Here is a 21,282-nt window from a genome sequence, read left to right as displayed (position 1 = left end):
GAGCACAGCCAGCGTGCTGTGGGCCTGTTCGCTCCTAGGCCGCTGCTTGGTCTGAGACACACGAGCCTCTGCCGAATGTGGCCTTGGCTCCTGACTTGGCTGTGCCTGGCCTGGGACCGGTCCCCTAGGGCTTGGTGAAGGCTCATTCCCATCAGTCCCTGCCAGGGAAACAGGAGAGGATAATCACCAGTTTCTCCTCCCACAAAGATGTGATTCCCAGAGGCCACTCACTTGCTGTGGGAAACCTCCTGGTTCAACGTGCATCCCTTGGCTGTGGGTCATGGCCTCTCAGGACTCCAAGCCTGAGTGGCAGGAGAGGAGTTGCACTTCTCACAGCTCCAGGTCTCTTTATTTACATCCATCTCTGAGACGCCAGTCCCACTCAGAGCCATCCCTGAGTTAGCCAACCCACCATACTGCAGCTGCTGGGAGGCGAGGGCTTGGCAGTGTGGTTTGAAGGAGGGGATGGGACTCTTCCATGGGAAGGTAGAGGCCAGCCCGCCAGCCCTGGTGCTGACCCCATGGACAGTTTCCTCAGAGTCCCAGCCCCTGCTTCCCTGATGTTGAAGCTTTCACACTGGGCTTAAAAATCTCAAGCACAAACTCGAGGAAGGAAGATGGCAGCAACGCTGGTAGGAGTGAGGAGACCTCAGAGGGTAGGAGACAGTGGAAGTGGCGCCAGACGTGCAGACTTAAGACCTGAGTTCAACTCCCAACTCTACCATTTGCTCCCGTGTGATGCTGGGCAAGTCATTTGCTCTCCTTGGGTCTTAATTCCATCCCCTTTAAAATGGAGATGATAAAATCTTCCTAACCTCCATCAAGACGAGTTGTAAAAATCAAATGCGAAAGTACTCAGTACCCAGTAAGTGTTCAATAGACACTCAGAAAATAAAGGCTGGAGCAGCGTGATTATAGACTTTCTGCATGTGGAGAACAATGTCCTGTGTCCTGGTTGGGCGTGGTGGCTTTCGCCTATAATGCCAGCACTCTGGGAGGCTGAGGTGGGAGTATCGCTTGAGCCCAGGAGTTCAAGACCAGCCTGGACAACACAGAGAGACTTCATCTTTACAAATAATAATTAAAAAATTAACTGCGTGGTGACGTGTGCCTCTGGTCCCAGCTACTTAGGAGGCTGAGATGGGAGAATCACTTGAGCCTGGGAAGTCAAGACTGCAGTGAGCCGTGGTTGCACCACTGCGTTTCAGCCTGGGGAACAGAGCGAGACTCCATCTCAAAACACAACAAAAAAGAACAATGTCTAGTGTCCATAAAGGAAGAAATTGGGGAGTAAACGTCATGTGTATAAAAGGAGATTTCAATTGGATGCAAGGATAAGATTCTTGGCTGTTACAATGATCAACTCTGTAGTCAGCCTTTAGCAACGTCGAAGGGTCTCAGTCCCGGAAATATTCAAAAGAGACAAATGTTTTGAGTGGGGGCTATTCACCTACCTGGATGTTTGGAATGTCTGGGTTGCCGGAGTCTCTTCTCATTTTGAGAACTGATGCTTTTCTGATGACTGCAGAGACTAGTCCTCTACTTGCTATGTCTAGATAACTATTAGCCTACACATCTCTGAATAGTATTTCCCCCTTTATCTCTATATACTTTTTTGAAGTATGGGCTATATTCCTTCTGAAACATGCATGACCACAGTCTTGAAAGGCCTCCAAGCCATGTCTACCACTGATAAAGGAAACATTTACTCATTTTAAACTCAGTCATTCATCCATGTAATTTTAACAGTGGACTAGTTCTTGCTTAACATTGAATTACTAAAGTGAAACGCAGCTTCCTACACCTGCCTTCCTGGTCAAAAAGGGAGGATCCACAGAGAACGTTTCTCTTTTCCAGGGGACCTGCCAGTTTTACAAAGAAACAGAGGCTCTCTTTGGAAAAAATTGAACTTGTAACTTACAATTTTAGCAACTGAATACATGTGAGACCAGGTTAGCTGCCTTAACTCACTTTCACAGATTAATGAGAATCCATTTTAACAGGTCTGCACTCAAGGCTGGGGTCTGAAGAGGGGAGAGCCCTGGAGGCTCGTAAGCCTTTGATCAGGAATATCCATACAAGCTAATGCCTTAAAAGCAAAGGAATTAAACCTTTTCCTGACCCAGTTATCAAGGCAGGGTTCTCGTGGTCACACCAGCTGGCACAGCCATCCCTGAAGCCTTTGGTCACAGAATCAGCAACAGGAGCCGGAAGGAACTGCCCCATGCTGTACTGTCTTGTGATGTAGTTTTCTGTGGGCATGTTCTCTACCACGTGGGTCCAAGACTGCCTCCACCCCACTCCCGGTGCCCAGATCACTGAACTTAATACCGATGTGGTAAATGAACAGAGGAACGGCCGGGCTTAGGGAGTTCCAGCTAGCTTCCTTGCCTTTGAATATAGAATGTCAGGTAATTTAAGTAAAATAATGGCTAAACCTTACTCTATGCCAGGCACTGTCCAAGTGCTGCAGGAAAACTGATTAATTTAACTCACAACTACCCAGTGAAGTAGATGCTATCATTGTCATCATCCCTGTTTTACAGATGAGGAGACAAACATTAAATAACTTGCTCTAAGTCACACTCTAAGGGTACATCCAGGACCTTGGCCAAGGTCATTTGGCCCCAGAGTCTGTGTGTTTAAGGGCTATGCTGGGTTGACTCCCTGAAGAATGGGCTCTGTTCTGTCATTAAAAGTATTCGGGGACACAGACATTGTCCATTACAGAGTTCATCACCCTGAACATCAGAAACCTGCCCTAGGATCTAGAGGAAACTTTTTCAGCTTTAATGTCAACCTTATTTATTAATTTATTCTGGGAATGGTTTTTGAGATTTCTTTGCTTCTCCATAGACACAAAGAATATTCTCCTTACAAAAATCTTTTTATTTTCTTGAAAATGGGCTTTAGGCCACACTTTTGGCTTTGCTCATTTACATAAATACTACAATCCATTTGATTTTTCTTGCACAGTTCAGTTTTTCTTTTCGTCTCTTAACCTGCTCTAGAATGTCAAATAGGAATGTAGTAGGTATGTTCTTGGATACCACATTCCTTTTGATGAATCCCAATGTTAAGAGAGTTTTTCCCATAAGAAAACAACAGCGCTCTGTTGTGTATTCAGCTTGTAGTTCTGGGTCACAGATCCTGTCCCTCCACAACACTTGTGCCTACCTAGACTCTCCTTTTCTTTATGTGAATCAGTCTCTTGCACCACAAGTTTGCTTTCTACTTTCATTTGAGTCTGTGTTGTTGCATTTCATCCTCTTTGTGAATTTCACATTTGTCATGTCCCTTTTATGCTTGACTCTCTCTCATCTTCCAAAGTACTAGCAGTGTCACCTCATTGATTATCATTTCTTTATTTTCTGCAGCTAAAAACAGTAACTGAAGTTGTTTTGGAGGAATTCCTCCTTGTGGTCTTTGTATTATGATTCCTATCTCTACAGATAACCAAGGCGGCACCATATTTCCCTCTCCTGTGACAGACACATGGCCAAAGGAGAATCCATAGTGTCCACACCTGGCAGCTAGTGATACACTGGAGGGGCCGGACCTTCTCAGTTCCACCTACAGGCAGCAGGAGTAATGCCCCTACCCCACCTTGCCCCCAGCCCTGCAATTACAGATAAATGAACTCTAATGTTTAGGGCCCTGTCAGTCTCTGGTGTCTGTCATAATCTCATTTGCAATATGGTTATGAGCACAGATTAAAAGATTACCCAAGTCCACTCTGTATCTCTGCAAGAAGTGGACACCAGCCATAAAGACCACTTCTAGGCCTGACATAGTGACTCAAGTCTGTAATCCTGCACTTTGGAAAGCTGAGGCAGGATCACTTGAGCCCAGGAGTTTAAAACCAACCTGGGCAACAATGTGAGATCCCTGTCTCTACAAAATAAAACAATAAAATTTTAAAAACTAGCTGGGCATAATGGCATGCATCTGTAGTTTTAGCTACTTGTGAGGCTGACACAGGAGGATCATTTGAGCCTGGGAGGTCGAGGCTGCAGTGAGCTATGTTCCCATCACACACTCCAGCCTGGGCAACAGAGACCCCCCCTCCCCACAAAAAAGGAACTTCTCCACTAGAGGTCGCTGTGCTTCCCACGTAGTAAGGCCTAAGGGGGCTCAGCCTGAATCTTCAGTGTGAGCTAGCAACAGTGACTACACCAACTCAAAAACTCAAAGTAGAGTTGCTAAGAATAGTATGCGTTTTGCCTGGAATGCATTAGAGATAAGGAAGTGTAGAAAAAAACTTTTACCAAGAGTCCAAAAGAGCCAAACAAAAGCTAGCATTCCTGGAGAGAGGAGAGGCTTGCTAAACAGAGGCCATAGGGAGGAGCTCAAGTTTGCTGAGATTCCAGGCAAAAGAAAAAAACTTTGCAAAGAAAACACAGTTAATTGAATTCCCAAGTAGCTGGTGAGTTACTTATATTCAAGGTATAAATTTCAAGCCACGAATTCAGCTATGCAAGAACTGTAACTTTATTATTTAGAACTGAACCTAAATTTCAATTTTGAGTGTATACCACTGAGTGGTGGAAGCTGGGGCTGATAATTAAAGGTCCTCCACCCCAATTCCACCATCCCGAGGGATCCAGGGTCTCTCTGGTTCCCAGGCATAGCTGAGTGGGGTGCACATCTGGTAGGGGTCATCGTCATCTGTCCAAGTTCCTCAGAATGACAAGACAACTCCATGGGGCCTTTCGACAGGCTCTTCTGCCCTAGTGCTCCTATACTAGGGGGTTCTTTAGGGGATTCTGGGATCTTTTCATTTGCCTAAGTTTAATTCTGAAACAAATCATGGGTCTTCTATACCCTGGGATTCCCGGAAACAATGGAGATTCTGTACATGGACACACATGCACACATGGCTTGTGTTTCTGCACATGCACACACACACGCACGTGCACACATGCACACGCACACACACACATGCACGCACACACACACAGGCGCAGTTTAGTATTCTCAGGGATCTTCCAGAATCTAAACCATTTTTTCAGTTTCTAGCTGGGGGCTGGGGAGTGGTGCTGAGGGTTGAGAGTATGCTATCTCTTACTAAATATTCTCCTATAATTTTTGTTTATGGCAAAAGTTGTATGCTCACAGTCCTTCAAGGTTTAGCCTTTTAAAGCTAAGAAGTTTGTGTTCTTGAAACTTATAAAGCTCCTCTCTGCTTTTCTTATGAATCATCCCGCCCCTAGGGCAATGACTGCTGCTGACTGAACAGAGGGAGGGCCCAGTATACAAGGAAATACGGAGGGAGAGAGGGAGGGAGGGAAGCCGCGTTTACTATCTCAGAGCTGTGAAACCAACTGTAAATCAGATGCTCGTTTGGTTTGAAGGTTTTAGCAATTCCTGGTTGTAGAAAACTAAGGGTCCAGGCTTAAACATTCTTGGTCTATACAGCAGATGTTATTGGGACTCTAAGGGACAGCAAAGTATCTGTTTCAAGAGATGGCACGGGATCAGTGAGGACAGGCAGCAGTTTCTCTGTTCTGGGACTGACTTTCTGACCCAAGGCTGGGCATTTTTCACAAATGAAGTTTGGCTTCCAGTGGAAAACCAGCCAGTTCTCTGTGAACCTTTAATCCTTTGTTCAAATTTTTTATTGTTTCCTTTGTATAAGCTGCTTTGTGCCTGGAGCTCTCATCTGACTCATTCTATAGAATAATCCTATAATTGAGGGTAAGCACCAAATGGCCTAAGAAGTCCTCGTGGAAAAACCGCACTCTGCTCTCCACGTTAGAAGCTGTGTGTGTGCAGGGGTTACTCAACTCTCTTGAATCCTGCTTCAGATGGCTACGAATTCCTGGAGATCCTGAAACAGGTTGCCCGGGACAATACCGACAACCCCGACCTGAGCATCCTGTGGATCGACCCCGACGACTTTCCTCTGGTGAGTGGCTCCAGCCAGCGCCCCACCCTCAGTTGCTGTCACAGCCTCATGATTGCGTTTAGCATCCAAGGAGGTGAAATAGGCGGGGGCACTTGTAGAAACCCAGTGACAGCCCCCATCCAATGTGGGAGGTCTTGGCCCTTGGGGCAGTATTGAACTTGGGGCCTGGTGCTGACCCTGAAAGGATGAGGCTTACTCCCTGGAGTTGAAACCAGGAGTTGAAAACCCTTGACCCTCGGGGACCCACCCAAGTGGGCAGGGTAAACTCCTTTGGCGGCAGCTCCAGAGCTACCCCTCATCACTGCACTCCCTGTCCCCAGAACTACTTTTACTTTCTGGGTGGGGACCATCGTTCTGAGGCCACCTGAATTACCAAGTAATTAAAATCAGAGATGAACATTTTTCAGCGAGTTCAGAACTTTGTGGAGAGAAAGAGAGCCTATGCCTGTCATGTTCATCATGTTCTCCCCAGGACCTAGCATAGTGTCTAGCCTACGATGAATGTGAAAGAACCTTAAAGTCCACACTTTTGCTAGTGTCCATGATCAGTGGCCCGAAAGCTTTGATTATACTTATGTGTTTTTAAAAAGAATAAACAGAATTTGTACACTACATGAATTGAACCCTGGTACTGGTTCTGGTACTGATAATAAGTACTGGTACTGACAATAAGCATAGCTGATATACTCTACTGTATGCATGGAACTATAGTAATGCTTTACATGCCTCATCACAGCAATCCTCTCAACAATGCTGTGAAGTAGGTACTATTATAATCCCTGTCACAAGGTGGAGAGAATGATAGCTGGGAAGGTTAAAGCTAGTGAGTGATAGATGTGATATTCCAATCTAGGTCTACATGATGCTAAAGCTTGGTCTACCTACTGCTTTAGGTAAAAGCTTATTGCGGTAATCGGTACAAGTTTAGTTATCATTAGGTTATGAATGATGACTTTATCTTCCAGGAATTATCATTAGTTGCATAGGTCATGACTGATGATACTGTGATTAAATAGAGAAAATTGAGAGGCATCTCAAGGGTCCTGAAAATCAGCCTTATGTAGAGGAGGGGGGTGAATCAAAGGCAGAGGCTTCCGTGACACTTGAGACCATTGTCGTAGCACTGGGTAGTTATAACAAAGTCATGGCCATATAAGACTGCATACAGTACAGTTTTGTTGATATAGCTTCTGCCTGGTTGTGTCTCTAGTTTATGTGACTATTTTGTTATACAAGCTTGCAGATGGGTTGCAGTTTTCCTGGCCAGTTCTTTTTTTTTTTTTTTTTTTTTTTTTGAGACAGGGTCTCACTCTGTCACCCAGGCTGGAGTGCAGTGGCATAATCTCAACTTCCTGCAGCCTTAAGTTCCCAGGCTCAAGCAATCGTCCTGCCTCAACCTCCTGAGCAGTTGGGGCTAGAGGTGTGTGCCACCATGCCCAGCTAATTTTTAAAATTTCTTGTAGAGACAAGGTCTCACTATGTTGCTCAAGTTGGTTTCAAACTCCCGGACTCCAGTCCCGAAGTGCTGGGACTACAGGCGTGAGCCACCGCGCCCAGCCTCTCTTCTGGCCAGTTCTATGTGTTTGCCTTGGTTTTTGCAAAGAAGAAATCTTCAGACTATTCTGATTTCCAGATTCCTGATTATCCCTAGTCCCCACTAGGCCATATATTTGCATGGGAGATTTTCTACCACTGAGCATCTCCATTAAAAAAAAAATCCTGTGGTCCCTTGCTCCTCTATTTTTGCCCCAGTCAGAGATTTGTCCACATGGAGTCCAAGCCTGGTTGAATGAAGAAGCCTTCTTACTCGGCAACTTATGACCCATCATGGCTTTCCCAGCTATCTCATGTAGCACAAGATAAGGTATTTTTAAAAATGGGACATTAAAAAAGAGGTGGAGGGAAATGGCTCTACAAACTATAAAACAGCCACAAGTAATTTGGAAAGCAACATTAGACCACCTCTATAATTTTCTCTCTTACAGCTGTAGACACATGTTTCCGTAATTTATGCTATGTCATCTTTTATTTAATGCTTATTTGAAGTGCTTGAAGGCTGGGGCCAAGTCTTCAATTTGCTAAGTGCCCACAGCTGTTTTGAAGACCTTTAACCAATGGTGACCTAGTTACTGCAATGGGACGGTGGGTGGGTCCTTAACAGAGAATGCCCTCTGCCTGCTGTCTAATCTTATTTTTTTGTTGCTGCAGCTCGTTGCCTATTGGGAGAAGACTTTCAAGATTGACCTATTCAGGCCACAGATTGGGGTGGTGAATGTCACAGATGTGAGTATCCCCTATGAAGGCTTGCTCAGGCACCCTTGGCCTGCCCTGTGTTCTGCTACACAGCCTAGATTGTGAGAGCATCTACAGGAGTCCAGCCTCTCCAGAAGAGGGCGGGGGTCCTGCTCAAGGAAACTTGCCAGTGTGTTCCACGCCTGGTCTCCAAGCCAGTTCCAATCTGTGGTTACATGGCTCCCTTCCATGGACACGTTTTCTTGCCTATGGGACCAGCCTTTCCTGAATCACTGATTTGGAACTTTCCCCTCAAGTGAACTCTCCTGTATTTACCCCCAAAGCCAAACAACAAACAATAAGGTCCTTTACAAAAGGGAACCCACACCAGGAGCCATCATTGTACAATGTGTGATGGGGCCATTGTGGCCCAGAATCCCAGCCAGGAGACAAGGCCTGCAGAAAGGAAGGAAGAAAATCATATGCGAGCAAGGGGCTTCTCCTCAAAGCTCAGGCATTGTTGAACTGAGGGTGGGACAGGCTAGTGAGGTGCACTGGCAGAATGCGAGGAAATCTTAGATCTCAGTCCAGACATCTGATACAACTCCACCATCATAAAGCTGAAGTGGGGACAGATACAACCAGGCAAATAGTGGACAGAAAGGGATGATCACAGAGGATTATTAGAGCCATACTTAATTGAGGTAGAATCTCTTAAGAATGGGGGCCAAGCCAGGCATGGTGGCTCATGCCTGTAATCCCAGAACTTCGGGAGGCCGAGATGGGTGGGTCACCTGAGGTCAGGAGTTTGAGACCAGCTGGCCAACATGGTGAAACACCATCTCTACTAAAAATACAAAAATTAGCCAGGCATGGTCATGGGCGCCTGTAATACCAACTACTTGAGAGGCTGAGGCAAGAGAATTGCTTGAATGCAGGAGGCAGAGGTAGCAGTGAGCTGATATCATACCATTGCACTCCACTCTGGGCAACAAGAGCAAAACTCCATCTCAAAAAAAAAAAAAAAAGAATGAGGGCCAGTTAGCAATGTCTTTCTCCCCGTTGGTAGGTGTTCAATCACCTAGGGAACTCTACATTCATTTATTTTGTAAGCTACTTTAAAATTAATAATAATACATAACTTTTAAAATATGCTCAAGTGAAAACATTTTAAAACAGAACAGTAGAATAGAAGGTCAAAGTCTCATTCCTAGAGGGAACCACTGGTGGTTGTTGCATGAATATGTTACCAGAAATGTCATATACATATTCCACTGGGTAATGGAATACACATTTCCTTTTATGCAACACAAACAGTATATTACACATACTGTTTTGCTGTTTGGCATTTCCATTTAACAATGTGCACATTCCTAGTAAGTGTGAGAGAGTCGGGGGGCACTCAGCATAGCTACTCAGCACAGCTACCCCTGGTCTGGCTCAGCCTTCATGCATCCACTCACTCGTTCATTAATCCCTCACTGCAGGCTGACAGTGTCTGGATGGAGATTCCAGATGATGATGATCTTCCAACTGCTGAGGAGCTGGAGGACTGGATTGAGGATGTGCTTTCTGGAAAGATAAACACTGAAGATGATGATGAAGATGATGACGACGATGATGATAATAATTCTGATGAGGATAATGATGACAGTGATGATGATGACGATGAATAGCCCAACTCCAAACAATTCTGATGTAAACAAAATCACAGCTACCCACTACCATACAGACAGCACAAGGTGGCAGCAAGCAATTCTGCCCCACACCCAGCCGGCTCCTTTCCCTTTTCCATTATCTCTTTTCCCACTCCCTTTGCATCAGGAGCAGTATCATTCAGCAAATGCCTTTTCAAATGCAGCAATCCCACTTAGCAGAGACAGGAGGAAAATTATCCCCATGTTGACTGTCTTGACTGTCATGGAACAGATCTTGTTCTTTGCTGGACCATCAAGGGTCATGGCAGTGCCTGAACATGGCAGTCTAGGGTGAACAATCCCTTAACACCAGTTTATGTTGTCTTTGATTATGACAGTAACAGAACTGACAGCTTTCTAACTCACAGGCATAGAGTGACCTTATAATCAGAGCCCAGGGAAGACACATGATTAATGATTTAGTTCCCTCCATGCCTCGAACATGAGTTGGAATCCCTCCTCCAGCCAAGACGATCCTAGGCTAGCCTTGGAAGCAAACTTATAAATCATATTCTCATGGCTCTGTTAAACTTATTTCAAGTGATGGTCATTCATATCATTATGGATATTCAAGCCTTTGGATGGCTGTGGAGAGGACTTGAAATGTGTACAGGTGTCACCATCATTTCTAGTGTATTAGGAAACTGGGATGGGAGGTGGATTTGCTCTCTAAACTTCCCTCTAGTTGGTAAGTCTCACATATTCATTAGCAGGAGTGGAGGGTGGGGGAAAACTAGAAAGATGAAAGGTCTTACATTTTTCTGATGGGTTCATGTCTCTGACTGGGTTGGCTAGCTTCCTAGCCTAAGCTGGGATCTGAATACCCCTTCTCTGTAGCTGCTAGTGAGCCTTCCCATTTGGATTAAAGATTGCTTTATCCAGCAGTCAATTAACTCTCCAGTTATCAGTACTCTCACAGTTGGCCAGGGCAACAGTAATTGGAGTTCATACTGATGCCCTGAGGCACTGAAAAAAAATTCCAAAGTGCCTTCTGAGCTGTCTAAAAGTTATATTGTGCTTGGTAGTTTTAGTGTTAAGTGTGCAGTATAATTTTCTAATTTATTTTCTCAATCTTTTAGCACATGTGTAAGACACTGTACAAATTTTTTGAAAATAGAGCAATAGTTTTTGTGGAAAACTAGCTAACTAATTCTGTCATTAAACTCATATTTTGAAAATATTCAGACAATGTTGAAAATCCTATCTTGATTTTTCTGACTCTGCTCATTCTCATCTGGCTCCAGTCCTACCTCCTTATTTCTTCTCTATTTTCCTTTCCAGTCCCTCTTCCTCTGCCTGCTCTTTAAATGATGGTGTTTCACAGCATCTCAACTCTACACACTTTTCCAAAACGATGTCATCATGCCCATCAATACTATCCATGTGCTAATTACCTCCAAATATAAGTCTCTAACCTTGACTCCTCGCCTTATTTTTAGACGCATTCATTCAACTGCCTCTGGACATCTTGACTTGATGTTGTACAAGCACTTCAGACTCAACACAATAAAACCTGAACTCATTGCCTTCTCCCCTAAGCATCTTCTTCTCGTCTTCATGGAGTCCTAGTTTGGGTGGGTGATAGCACCGTTTATCCAATTGTCTAGGTGACCTGAAGGTGCCCCTTCCCCTCTGTGCTTTGTGAATCCCTGGATCATGTCACTTATCATTTAAGGTATAACATATATTTGCATGTTTGTCCTTTCACTAAATTGCAGGCTCTTTAGAGGCAAGGAATTTATCTTAGAATCCCTAGCACTTAGCACTTTGCCCATCACAAAGTAGATACTCATTTATTGAGTTGGTGAATGAATAATTGGTTAACCAGAATACCTATAATTCCCCAGCACTATTGGGTAACAGAGCTTACAAGGTATCTTAGTCTGTTTTTATGGATACAAAGGAATAACTAAGAGTGGGTTATTTATGAAGAAAAAATATTTACTTGGCTCACAATTCTGCTGGCTGCAAGACTGGGCATCACGTGAAAGCCCTGGCTGCTTCCATTCATGGCAGAAGGTAAAGAAAAACCAGTGTGTGCAGAGATCACATGGTGAGAGAGGAAGCATGAGAGAGGAGGTGCCAACCTCTTTCTAACAACCAGCTCTCCAGGGAACTAACAGAGTGACCAACTCACACCCCACTTCCTCCAGAGAGGACATTCATCTGTTCATGAAGGCTCTATCCCATGACCCAAATTCTTAAATCACTCCCTTTAGACCCTACCTCCTAACACTGCCGCACTGGGGATTAAATTTCAACATGGGATTTGGTGGGAACAAATATCCAAATGATAGCACAAGGTGTATTAGCAGCATTTACTTATGCAGATATAAATTGTGCACATTTTGCTTAATGACCCAAAAAAACAGCTTATCAATAATCTATCCAATGAATATCTTTGCATCAATTGATTTCTCTAATTTCTGTCCATGCGATAGGTAAGAATTTGATTGTGTGCTGTCAAAATTCTACCGTTGAGTTTAGCAGAAAACAAGCTTCATATTTCTTTGCAAATAATCAAATTTCCTTTAAATAGACCTATCTAAAATCAATTGATAATTTAACTTGAATTCCCAAGCCAATAATCAGAAAACTAATCCAATATTCGCCTCCCACATCAACCCAAGGTCTGTTACTTTTCTCCTTATTTGACTCGAACACCTTTCCACTTGCTGGTTTACTCAAAAGATCTGTTTCATCTCCATGTTTTCGAGCCTGAGGATTTCATTTTTAGTTATCTATTCAAAACATTTTCTTCACTGTAAAATGATTGACAACCAGTAGTTTTTGTTACAATGGTAATTCTACTTTCCCAATCCGTCATAATTGTCTTGGTTTTTATAGAAATATGACAGGTTGTCTTGAAATTCTGAAGGTCTCAAAATTATGCAAGAGTGAAAAATGTCCCTGAAAAAGTAAGCAACTTTTTAGATTGAAATAATCACATGAAGAAAAGAAACAAGATACGATTTGATATTTCAATTTATTTTCCAATTTTACAGTATAAAAAATGTGATGTGTAAAACATTTTAGAGTGAATTGGGATGAGGTGGGGATTATACTGGAGGACCCAAAAAGGAACAAAATAACTTGGGTGACAGGTACACTATTCCATCAGAGACACTAACTCTGTTACTGACATCACAATGAGAAGAAGTTTCATAGCATAAACCTTATGAATGTGAGTAAATGGGCTTGTACAGATGGTTGCTGGTAGTGTCATTCATTCATGTATATGCTTGAAAATGCCTCAAAAGAGCCCACTACCCAGTTTATGCAGGAACTCACTCAGGCCTTGTCATACACATATGGTGACCGTGAGCAGAGGCTGGTTGGCAAAACTGCCCCTCCTAGTTACAATGCACAGTATTAACGAATCAGAAAGAACAAAAAAGGTCCCTGGCCACATTTGTACACAAACAGTTATGACTCTGTCAGATAAAGACAGGTGGTTTCATCTCTGAACTTTCTAAATTGGTGCTGGACTTGAAATCAGCAAATGTAAAGTCCTTCTAACCAAAGCAATTATGAAATAATCTCCTCTCAAATAAGACCTGCCTGGCCCAGGCCTTTCTGTTTCTCTCAGTAGCATTTCTGTTGAGGAGGGGTCATCTATAATGTGAGTTAAATCACTGAGCCAGTATCTGCCCCCACCCTCATCTTTGCTGGCATCCTGCACTCTGTGCAATAGTTATGGTCGTAAATGACTGTTGGAAATCAAATTTGGTTAATCACGCCATAACTTAGGGGTCTCAGAGGAGTGTGGCATTCAATTAAAGCCTACCGTAAACTATTATAAAAAGAAATTATTGCCAAAGTTTAGATTTTTGTACGTTCCCTTTTTAAAGAATGATGATGAAAAGTAAGTGAATGTTCCATTACCTCTATAACTGAGGGGTGCTGATAAATGAAAAACAACGGTCGCGTCTTTCTACAAGGCCCCTAGAATGGCGATGATGTGCAACTGTCTAAATTCCCTACAACTTGAGTTGAACTAAACTTGTCACCTGCAGATCAGATGCCCAAGTCCCGTCACTAATTCCCTGAGCAACAGTCTCCGGTCCCCACAGACGAAGCTTTCTTAGGCTGAGGGCTTTTTAGAATTAAACACTCCTAAATGATGAGCAACTTTACAACAAAATGCCATGCCCACAAGTGAAAGCTCAGATAAAGATAAGCACACACAAAACCAAACAACTCTACATTCAAATAATGTTATCCAAATACCATTTCAGTGCCAAAAGAAGTGCCAAAGACACTTTTAAGATAAAAACCTGGGATTTGTCACATTTGTCCCCAAAGCTTAAAATAATGTCTTTCTTCCACTATGACAAGGACAAAACGCTGATGTTTGTAAGCTGAGACAGACATAAATGGTAGAGTCTTGGTGCCATATTGAAAGAAACTTTTCACGGTGCTGCACCTGGCTTTAGGAATCTGTTCTTTTGTTGGACACTCTAAAACAACCCACTAAAGAGACTTACTTAATAGACAAAACAAATTGGGTTATCTACGTAGAAATGGAACAGGACCCGGGAAAACGGGACTTAAAGAGCCCTAAAATTTAATTTTATTCCGAAGTTTTACATTTCTAATCCATTGCATCTTAATTCCTAATGAGATGTCATGTGGAGAGACGTGAGCACCATCTTCCCTTTACTGTCTTCCATTGAAAGCAAACAGTAGGGCAGAAAACCATGGTTTATGCACAACTGAATCAAAACTTACTACATATGGGAATAGAGAAAAATGGTTTTCTGAGCCCTGTTTTACGTCTGCGCTGTCCAGAGTCTTGGGGGCAAGTGTGGGAAAAACAGTGGGACGCAAACTGCTTGCTGAGAACACCTATATCAAGGAGGCCAGGCCAGGGACTCTGGCTTGAGATCCCCCCAGGATGGGGCTGTGGACAGCCCCTCTCACTTCAACCAGGGAAGAAGGCTGAGGCATAATGTTGCCATGGCACCAGAAAGAGGCCAGGTCAAGACCCTGCCTACCTCCCTTCACCCAAGGCCGAAGGCACGCATCTTGCCCGAGCCAGTAGAGTGGGAGCAGGTCGGGCCAGGCAAAAGCAAAGGCGGGTTGCCAGAACAACAGCATCCCTGTCTTGCAGCAGGTGCAACACTGGCAGGGCTGGGTTTTCCAGAAGGAAGGGGGATTCTCAAGTTCTTTCCATCAAATATCCTAAGATATTTGCTAGCATGGTGGAGAAGCTTTCCAAGGGACAAGGTGTAAATCCAAAGTGAAAGAAGAGATCCTGCCTCCCAATGAACTCCCACGCCAGGTTCTAGTTCAAGGATGTGTCTCTAGGTCCTTCCTCAACATCCGGAAGCGCCAAATCATTTAGACCATACTTCAAGGTACAGTGGACTGAGGGCTTAGAATCAAACATCTAGTTTGAAATTCTGTTAACCAGCCATGAGACCTTGGACAAGCCCCTTCCTCTCTCATCTTCCTTTTTTCACCTGAAAAACGAAGATAACTCCTATCTTGAAAGAATGTGGGGATAACAAGGCTGGGTGGAACATGGACTGTAATATACAATACCTGATAAATGTGTTAGTAGCCCTTCCTTTCTTTGACCAAAACATGTTTTCTCAAAATGTGATCCCAAACCGAATATTCTGAGCATACACTTGGTTAAAGCTCAATGTGGCTATTTCAACAGTGTCTAAACTATCTCATTTCACTACTGCACTGAATACCAATCAAGAACGGTGGGCGGAAGAGCAATTCTTATTTTATTTATAATGATATATGACCACAAGTTTACATAGTAGTAAATTCACAGTAGTGATTTTTTTTTGTTTTTTGGTAACAAATCCATAAATCACAAACACTACCCAGAAATACTTAATTCACTTTACAATCGCAGGGTCTCTGCTGCAGGACTATTTAAATAAATATGCTAACATTTCTGTGCTACTTTAACTAACCTATCACTTTTTAAAAATAAAGCCGTTTTTAAGTTACCTTAAGAAATATCTACTAAGGCTTCCCGGGTAGTGAAGTTTGTGCAGTAATTTTCTTAGATCTTGACCTTTCTTTGTTTGTTTCTTGCTGTTTTCAGAGTCCTGAAGCAAGAAAGAGTTTAATGGACTTGCCTGCAGGACAGCAGGCTCCCCAGAAGACAGTGCTGTGCTAAAGCCATTTACTCTAGGGGGAGAAGTCAGTGTCAGTGAGGGAAAGGAATAAAGCAGGGGAGGGAAAAGTCACTGGTTTAGAGTGACCTCCCCAAACACAGGGTTATTAGGTAATCTCTCAAACACAGGGGACTGCAGAAGCACAGACACCCTCACACACTCAGCTATCTACACATTCACACGCACCTGCTGAGCTATGCACCTATCTGCTACAGATAACACAGATGTTATGACGTCTGACATGTAAGTGTGCTATCCATGGGGTAATACACTCAGAGAAATGCTCATGTATATGGAAATAAAAACGCACAAACAAATATGCATTCCTACCTAGGGATACTTACACAGCAGGGCCCAGATTGGAAGGTAAACCAAGGACTCACTTTTGTTGGTTTCACTGAGTGGCTGGAACATTCACTCAGTACGTGGGTTGGAGTGGCAAGGTAATCAATTTCTGTCAGTCCAATATGCTGGTAGCATCCCACAGAGCTACAGCCCTTAGGTAAATACATGCACTCGAAAGTGATTATGAGAGGCAAAATGGGAGAGAAATCTACCACCAACTACTGAAGAGAGGGGAGGGGTGAGCACTTCATCCGTATCCAACACACACCTGCACAGCCAGTCTCTCCATTAAAAAAGGAGTCCCAAGCCCCAGGCAATGTACCACAACACAGCAAACACACCAGGTCACCTGCCTCTTACCATTTGCTATAAAGAACTTGTCTTCTATGTAGATGTCAAAACGGAAGAACAGAGGTGGGGGTGGGGGAAGGGAGGTGATGAGGGTTGGGCAAAAAATTGGTGGTCAAGTATTTTCTCTAGGGCTTACTTTATGAATTTTAGCCAAAGTATTATGCATTTGACTTAACATTTTGATAATGCAAAGGATTGATGAACTATATAGCTTTAAAATCCTCTCTGAGAATGCATACAGAACTTTTTAACATTCAGTTCATGGACTATAAAAATTGTCCTATCTTCAAAAGTACACATTTAAAAACAAATTGTCTACCAGTTAAAACATCACCAGGGAAGAGAGCAATCTCAGACATAGACTCCTCACTAAGTTCTTTAACACTCAATGCTCTAATTTTAATAATGTAGGTTGAAAATTATAAAAAAATCTATAAACATTTAAGGCAAATGAAATCCTGTCTCCTATAATATGAACGTATGTTCTACTAGCCTTAGGGCAAAGTTTACCCCCTTTTAAAAAGAATAGCCTACCAGTTCCAAGAATTGAAATAAAAACGCATTGTGTTCAATTGTGGGATGCAGCTTTCTGAAACCTTAAATCTTTTAAATGTCATTTACATTGTTCCCACTGCAACAGTAACTCAAGCTATAAAGAGGTTGAAAGTGCAAAGGCTTTACAAAGATCCTGCATTTTATTTTGTTATTCTTTCAAAAAGAACTCAATACAAAGTCAATGTAAAAAAATTAATACTCAATTTAAAATAGAAACAGTAATTTCTGAACGTCTGACATTCTCCTATGCAAAGACTGGGAGAAAGAGGAAGGGGCAGAGGGAAAATAAATTCTTTAATTTAAACTTTTCTTCACCCTGCTGGGAATGCACATGCCAGAGCAAATGAATCCAGCTTAACCCTTTCTGGACTGGTCATTTAAGATAGGGTTGGAAGAACAGTATTTTAGAATGGTGATGAACAGTGTCATTATTAACTATATGTATATACACTCATGGCACTTGGAACTGCTCTGTATCCATGATGTAGCAACCTCTGACACAGCCCGTCTCACACTTGCCATCCCTTACCCCATCTCCCAAAATATTTCCTGAGAAAGACATTATAAGGAACTTCCAGTTTGAAGGGATCTAACAGCAAAAACTAAGAACAAAACACCATGGTTCCATGGTATGTGTTTTTTATAAACAGAACCACATAGTTGAATAGTACATCTTGGCTCCCTGCCACACCTATGGGCTCCCCCTTCCTTCTTCTCCAGCATGTCTTTTCAAGCTGAAGGCTGGTGATTGAAGAATGTTGTTTACTTTTTCAGGTACAGGTGTATTACAAAGATCCAAAGCCAATTTTGATTTTTACAATGACACAAAATACTGTACCACTTGTGGAGTACATGAAGCAGTAAGGGAGTAAGGGGGTGTGCACACATACAAAGAGTCATCCTGTACTACAGCAAGGTGGCTGATTACCCGAAATACTGGGAAAAACAAGAGTGAACACTTTCAAAGGTTTGTTGCAGATACAGGAAGGCAAATGGAGGCAAAGGCAGCCCAGTGCAAGAGGTCCGGATGGGGCTCCTGAAGGAGCTCCCCTGCAGCAGGGCTCCGCCAGGACGGCTCCTCTGCCCACAACCCAGTGTCTGCTCCCCCAGGACCAGAGGAAAGCCCACTGAAATCAGCTGTGTTTAACAGACAGACCACAGGTGAATCTTTCTGGACAAGAAGATGGGCTCCCTACTCTCCTTTCCCCAAACTCTGTAGAATGTCCATTTTCCTTCTCCCCACTTTATCAGCAACTAAGAGTGGGAGCAAAAACCAGCCCCCTTCCTGGTCCTGAGTGGCAGAGGCAATGAGTTGCACAGTGACTGTGGTCAGAAAACACAGGGACTGGAGAGCAGCAGTTGCCAGCATGGTTGGCATGGTTTGGTCTCCCTTGGCAGGGCAGCTTGCTATAATCTTGGGGAGAACTTACCTCCCCAGGAAATTAAGTGGCTCCAAGTTGCACCTGCCAATCCCAGAGTGACAGTGTTAGTCTCCCCTGGTTGGTGTAGAGCAGTGGGGCGGAAAACTGGGCAGTGTGGGGCTCCTGCTGCAGCCTAAAGGGGGCATTTCCGCTGCCTGCTCTCCCTGTGCTTTCCCTGCTGGGCACCCCGCACTTCAATATGGAAACAATTCTGGGACCGACTTGAGTCTTCACAAAGAGCTGGAGGGCATACATGGAGAGCCAGGGCTGCCAGCCAGGTGGGGGCAGGATGGCATGGAGGCCAGGTGGGCAGCTGCAGGGCTGGGAAAGGGCTACCTACTTCAAGCCAGTAGAGGGGTGGGATCAGAAACAGGGCGTGTATGTTTTCTTTCTGGGAAAAAAACAAAATCAAACCACTTAATAGCTGTAAACGACAGTGCACATTTTTTGTTGTGATCTTTCTCTGAAGAACCTAAGGCAACAAAGAACAAAGACGAAGGCAGGTATCTCCTGAACTGCCTACGACTTTCGTGGGTGATGTGATACTGGACATTAACATACACAAATACATATGTGGACGTGTCGTGACTGGTTTCCTGAAACAGAATAAAGATGTGTCCCCTGGAAGTCTACAAGTGGGCTGACCAGAAGCAACGGCGGACGTGGTACTGGACGAAAGGCAGGAACTAGTTGTTGTAAGGCGAGGCTCCCAAGAAGCACCAGCTCCACTTTGGTTTACAGCTGTAACAGAAGCTCCAGGGAACGGCTTCTTGAGAAGTCTCATCGACAAAAGTCAGATGTCATCAGTCACTTTTTCTCAGGGTGGACAACCCCTGGTTCCTTCCAAATAAAGTGCAGATGGTCAAAGGATACTGGTCAATCATCTGCCAGTTTCAGTCAGCAATGAAGAATTTTTTAAAAAAGACACCCCTCTGGCATAGATATATATCTCTCTATATATTTTCTTCTTTTTTTTTTTAATAAAGCCACAAATATAGAACTTTTAAACTGATGTCTCAGACTGTAAGCGAAGGACAAATTTGTGAGATTTGGGGTCTATGAACTCTTCGGAGAGTATGATGAATGGAATTTTCTTCACATTGACTACGAGGCTGAAGTCCAAGCACTTAAGGACGAACACAATTCCATCCCGTAATCCATTAGTCACAGCCTCGTCACTGACAAGCCTCCACTGTGTAGAGAGCCAGCGGTCCTTGTCATACTGCAGGGTGGGGCCCGCAATGAGGTACCGTTCTAGGAAGGCCTGGAAGCAGAGGAGAAAGGCTGTTAGGGAAGAAACAGCTCGTTTTAAGGGCAGTCCTGGCTAGGCGGCTAACCACTCTCACACCTATAAAGAACTTTTTCCAAATAAACCAGCTTAGACCAGAGCCCAGCTCATCACACTGCATTCCCATCAGATCCTCACAACTGAGTCATTACTGGGGAGGGAAGACTTCTTGGACTTCTTCACTCCCCTTTACCTCCTACCCACCAAGGGCAAGCATAGTGGTACCCACGGAGGGGAGGGAAAATGGGGTGGCTGGGGTCAGTGTCTGGCTGGAAGCCGTTACGGCTGCATCACTCCGTTCTTAGGGTATGGCCCTACTGGACGTGTTTCTCCACGTCTTCCTCCTCCTGAACCAAACATTTCTCAGGGCAGGGCCATGTCGGGCCCAAAGGAGCAGTCAGGAAATACGAGCTGAATATATTTGCATGAACAAGAATGCATGACCTACCACTTATTGGCAGTGATTCTGCACAAGTCATTTACACTCTCTATTAGTGGATGCAGTGACACTACATGAGTCACAGGGCTGCCATGAGGACGAAAGCGTTAGCTCTCAAAAAGCACTCATAGTAATGCCTGGCATGGTAAGCAAGCAATGGTTATTCCATGTTGGGCTATGTGGGCACACGGCCAGTCCAGGAGATGCCCAGGCCTGATGCCTCCTTCCCTCTCCTGAGTTCTCTGCTCCAGTGGCACCTGGCTTGATAGAGTTCTGATACATGTGCTGTTCCTCCAGCTAAACACTGTCATTCAGCTCATTCTTCCCTGCCCTTCAAATCTTCTTAAGCCTCCTCTCTTGAACCTCTCAGGCAGATTAACATGTGCTCCTCCAGGTTCCTGTAATCACTGACTCGTGTGACCCTTTACTTTCAAAGTGATCGCTGACTTTCGTGCCCGCTCCCCACACTACACTTCACTCTCTTGAAGGGCAGGAAGTATGTTTTTTTTTTTTTTAATTTGAATTTCTAATGTGCGTAGCACATACTAGGAGTTCAACAGCATGTGAATTAAATCAAATAAATACACTGATTTAGCCATAAGGGGAAGGAAGAATGAAATGAGCCAGTAATACAGATAGAAACATACTGGAATATATCAATCAGGTCCCAGACAGAGTCAAGAACAGATTTTGTTTTGTTGAGACAGTCTCACTCTGTTGCGCAGGTTAGAGGTGGCAGAATCTCAGCTCACTGCAAGCTCCGTCTCCAGGTTCAAGTGATTCTCTTGCCTCAGCCTCCTAAGTAGCTGGGATTACAGGCACATGTCACGACACCTGGCTAATTTTTGTATTTTTAGTAGAGATGAGGTTTCACCATGTTGGCCAGGCTGGTCTTGAACTCCT

At 43.9% G+C, this 21,282-nt stretch overlaps 2 protein-coding genes across 2 annotated transcripts in view; one reads left to right on the top strand and one right to left on the bottom strand.

Annotated features, from left to right (window-relative positions):
• The window catches only part of CASQ2 (calsequestrin 2), a 70,492-nt gene extending 59,117 nt beyond the window's left edge, over window positions 1-11,375 (top strand). The window contains exons 9-11 of the mRNA XM_031652227.1: window positions 5,808-5,908; window positions 8,117-8,191; window positions 9,628-11,375. Coding sequence (XP_031508087.1) covers window positions 5,808-5,908; window positions 8,117-8,191; window positions 9,628-9,816 — 365 coding nt within the window. The 3' untranslated portion in view covers window positions 9,817-11,375. The remainder of the gene's footprint in view (window positions 1-5,807; window positions 5,909-8,116; window positions 8,192-9,627) is intronic.
• A 1,429-nt stretch (window positions 11,376-12,804) lies between these two features.
• Window positions 12,805-21,282, bottom strand: part of VANGL1 (VANGL planar cell polarity protein 1) — a 55,952-nt gene continuing 47,474 nt past the window's right edge. Inside the window, exon 8 of the mRNA XM_003892449.4 lies at window positions 12,805-19,916. Within this exon, the coding sequence (XP_003892498.1) occupies window positions 19,656-19,916 (261 nt within the window). The 3' untranslated portion in view covers window positions 12,805-19,655. The remainder of the gene's footprint in view (window positions 19,917-21,282) is intronic.

The sequence above is a fragment of the Papio anubis genome, chromosome 1, assembly GCF_008728515.1.
Source record: "Papio anubis isolate 15944 chromosome 1, Panubis1.0, whole genome shotgun sequence".
NCBI classification, from domain to species: domain Eukaryota; kingdom Metazoa; phylum Chordata; class Mammalia; order Primates; family Cercopithecidae; genus Papio; species Papio anubis.
The sequence above is the reverse complement of the archived record's forward strand: the minus strand, read 5'-3'. Positions and strand labels throughout refer to the sequence as shown.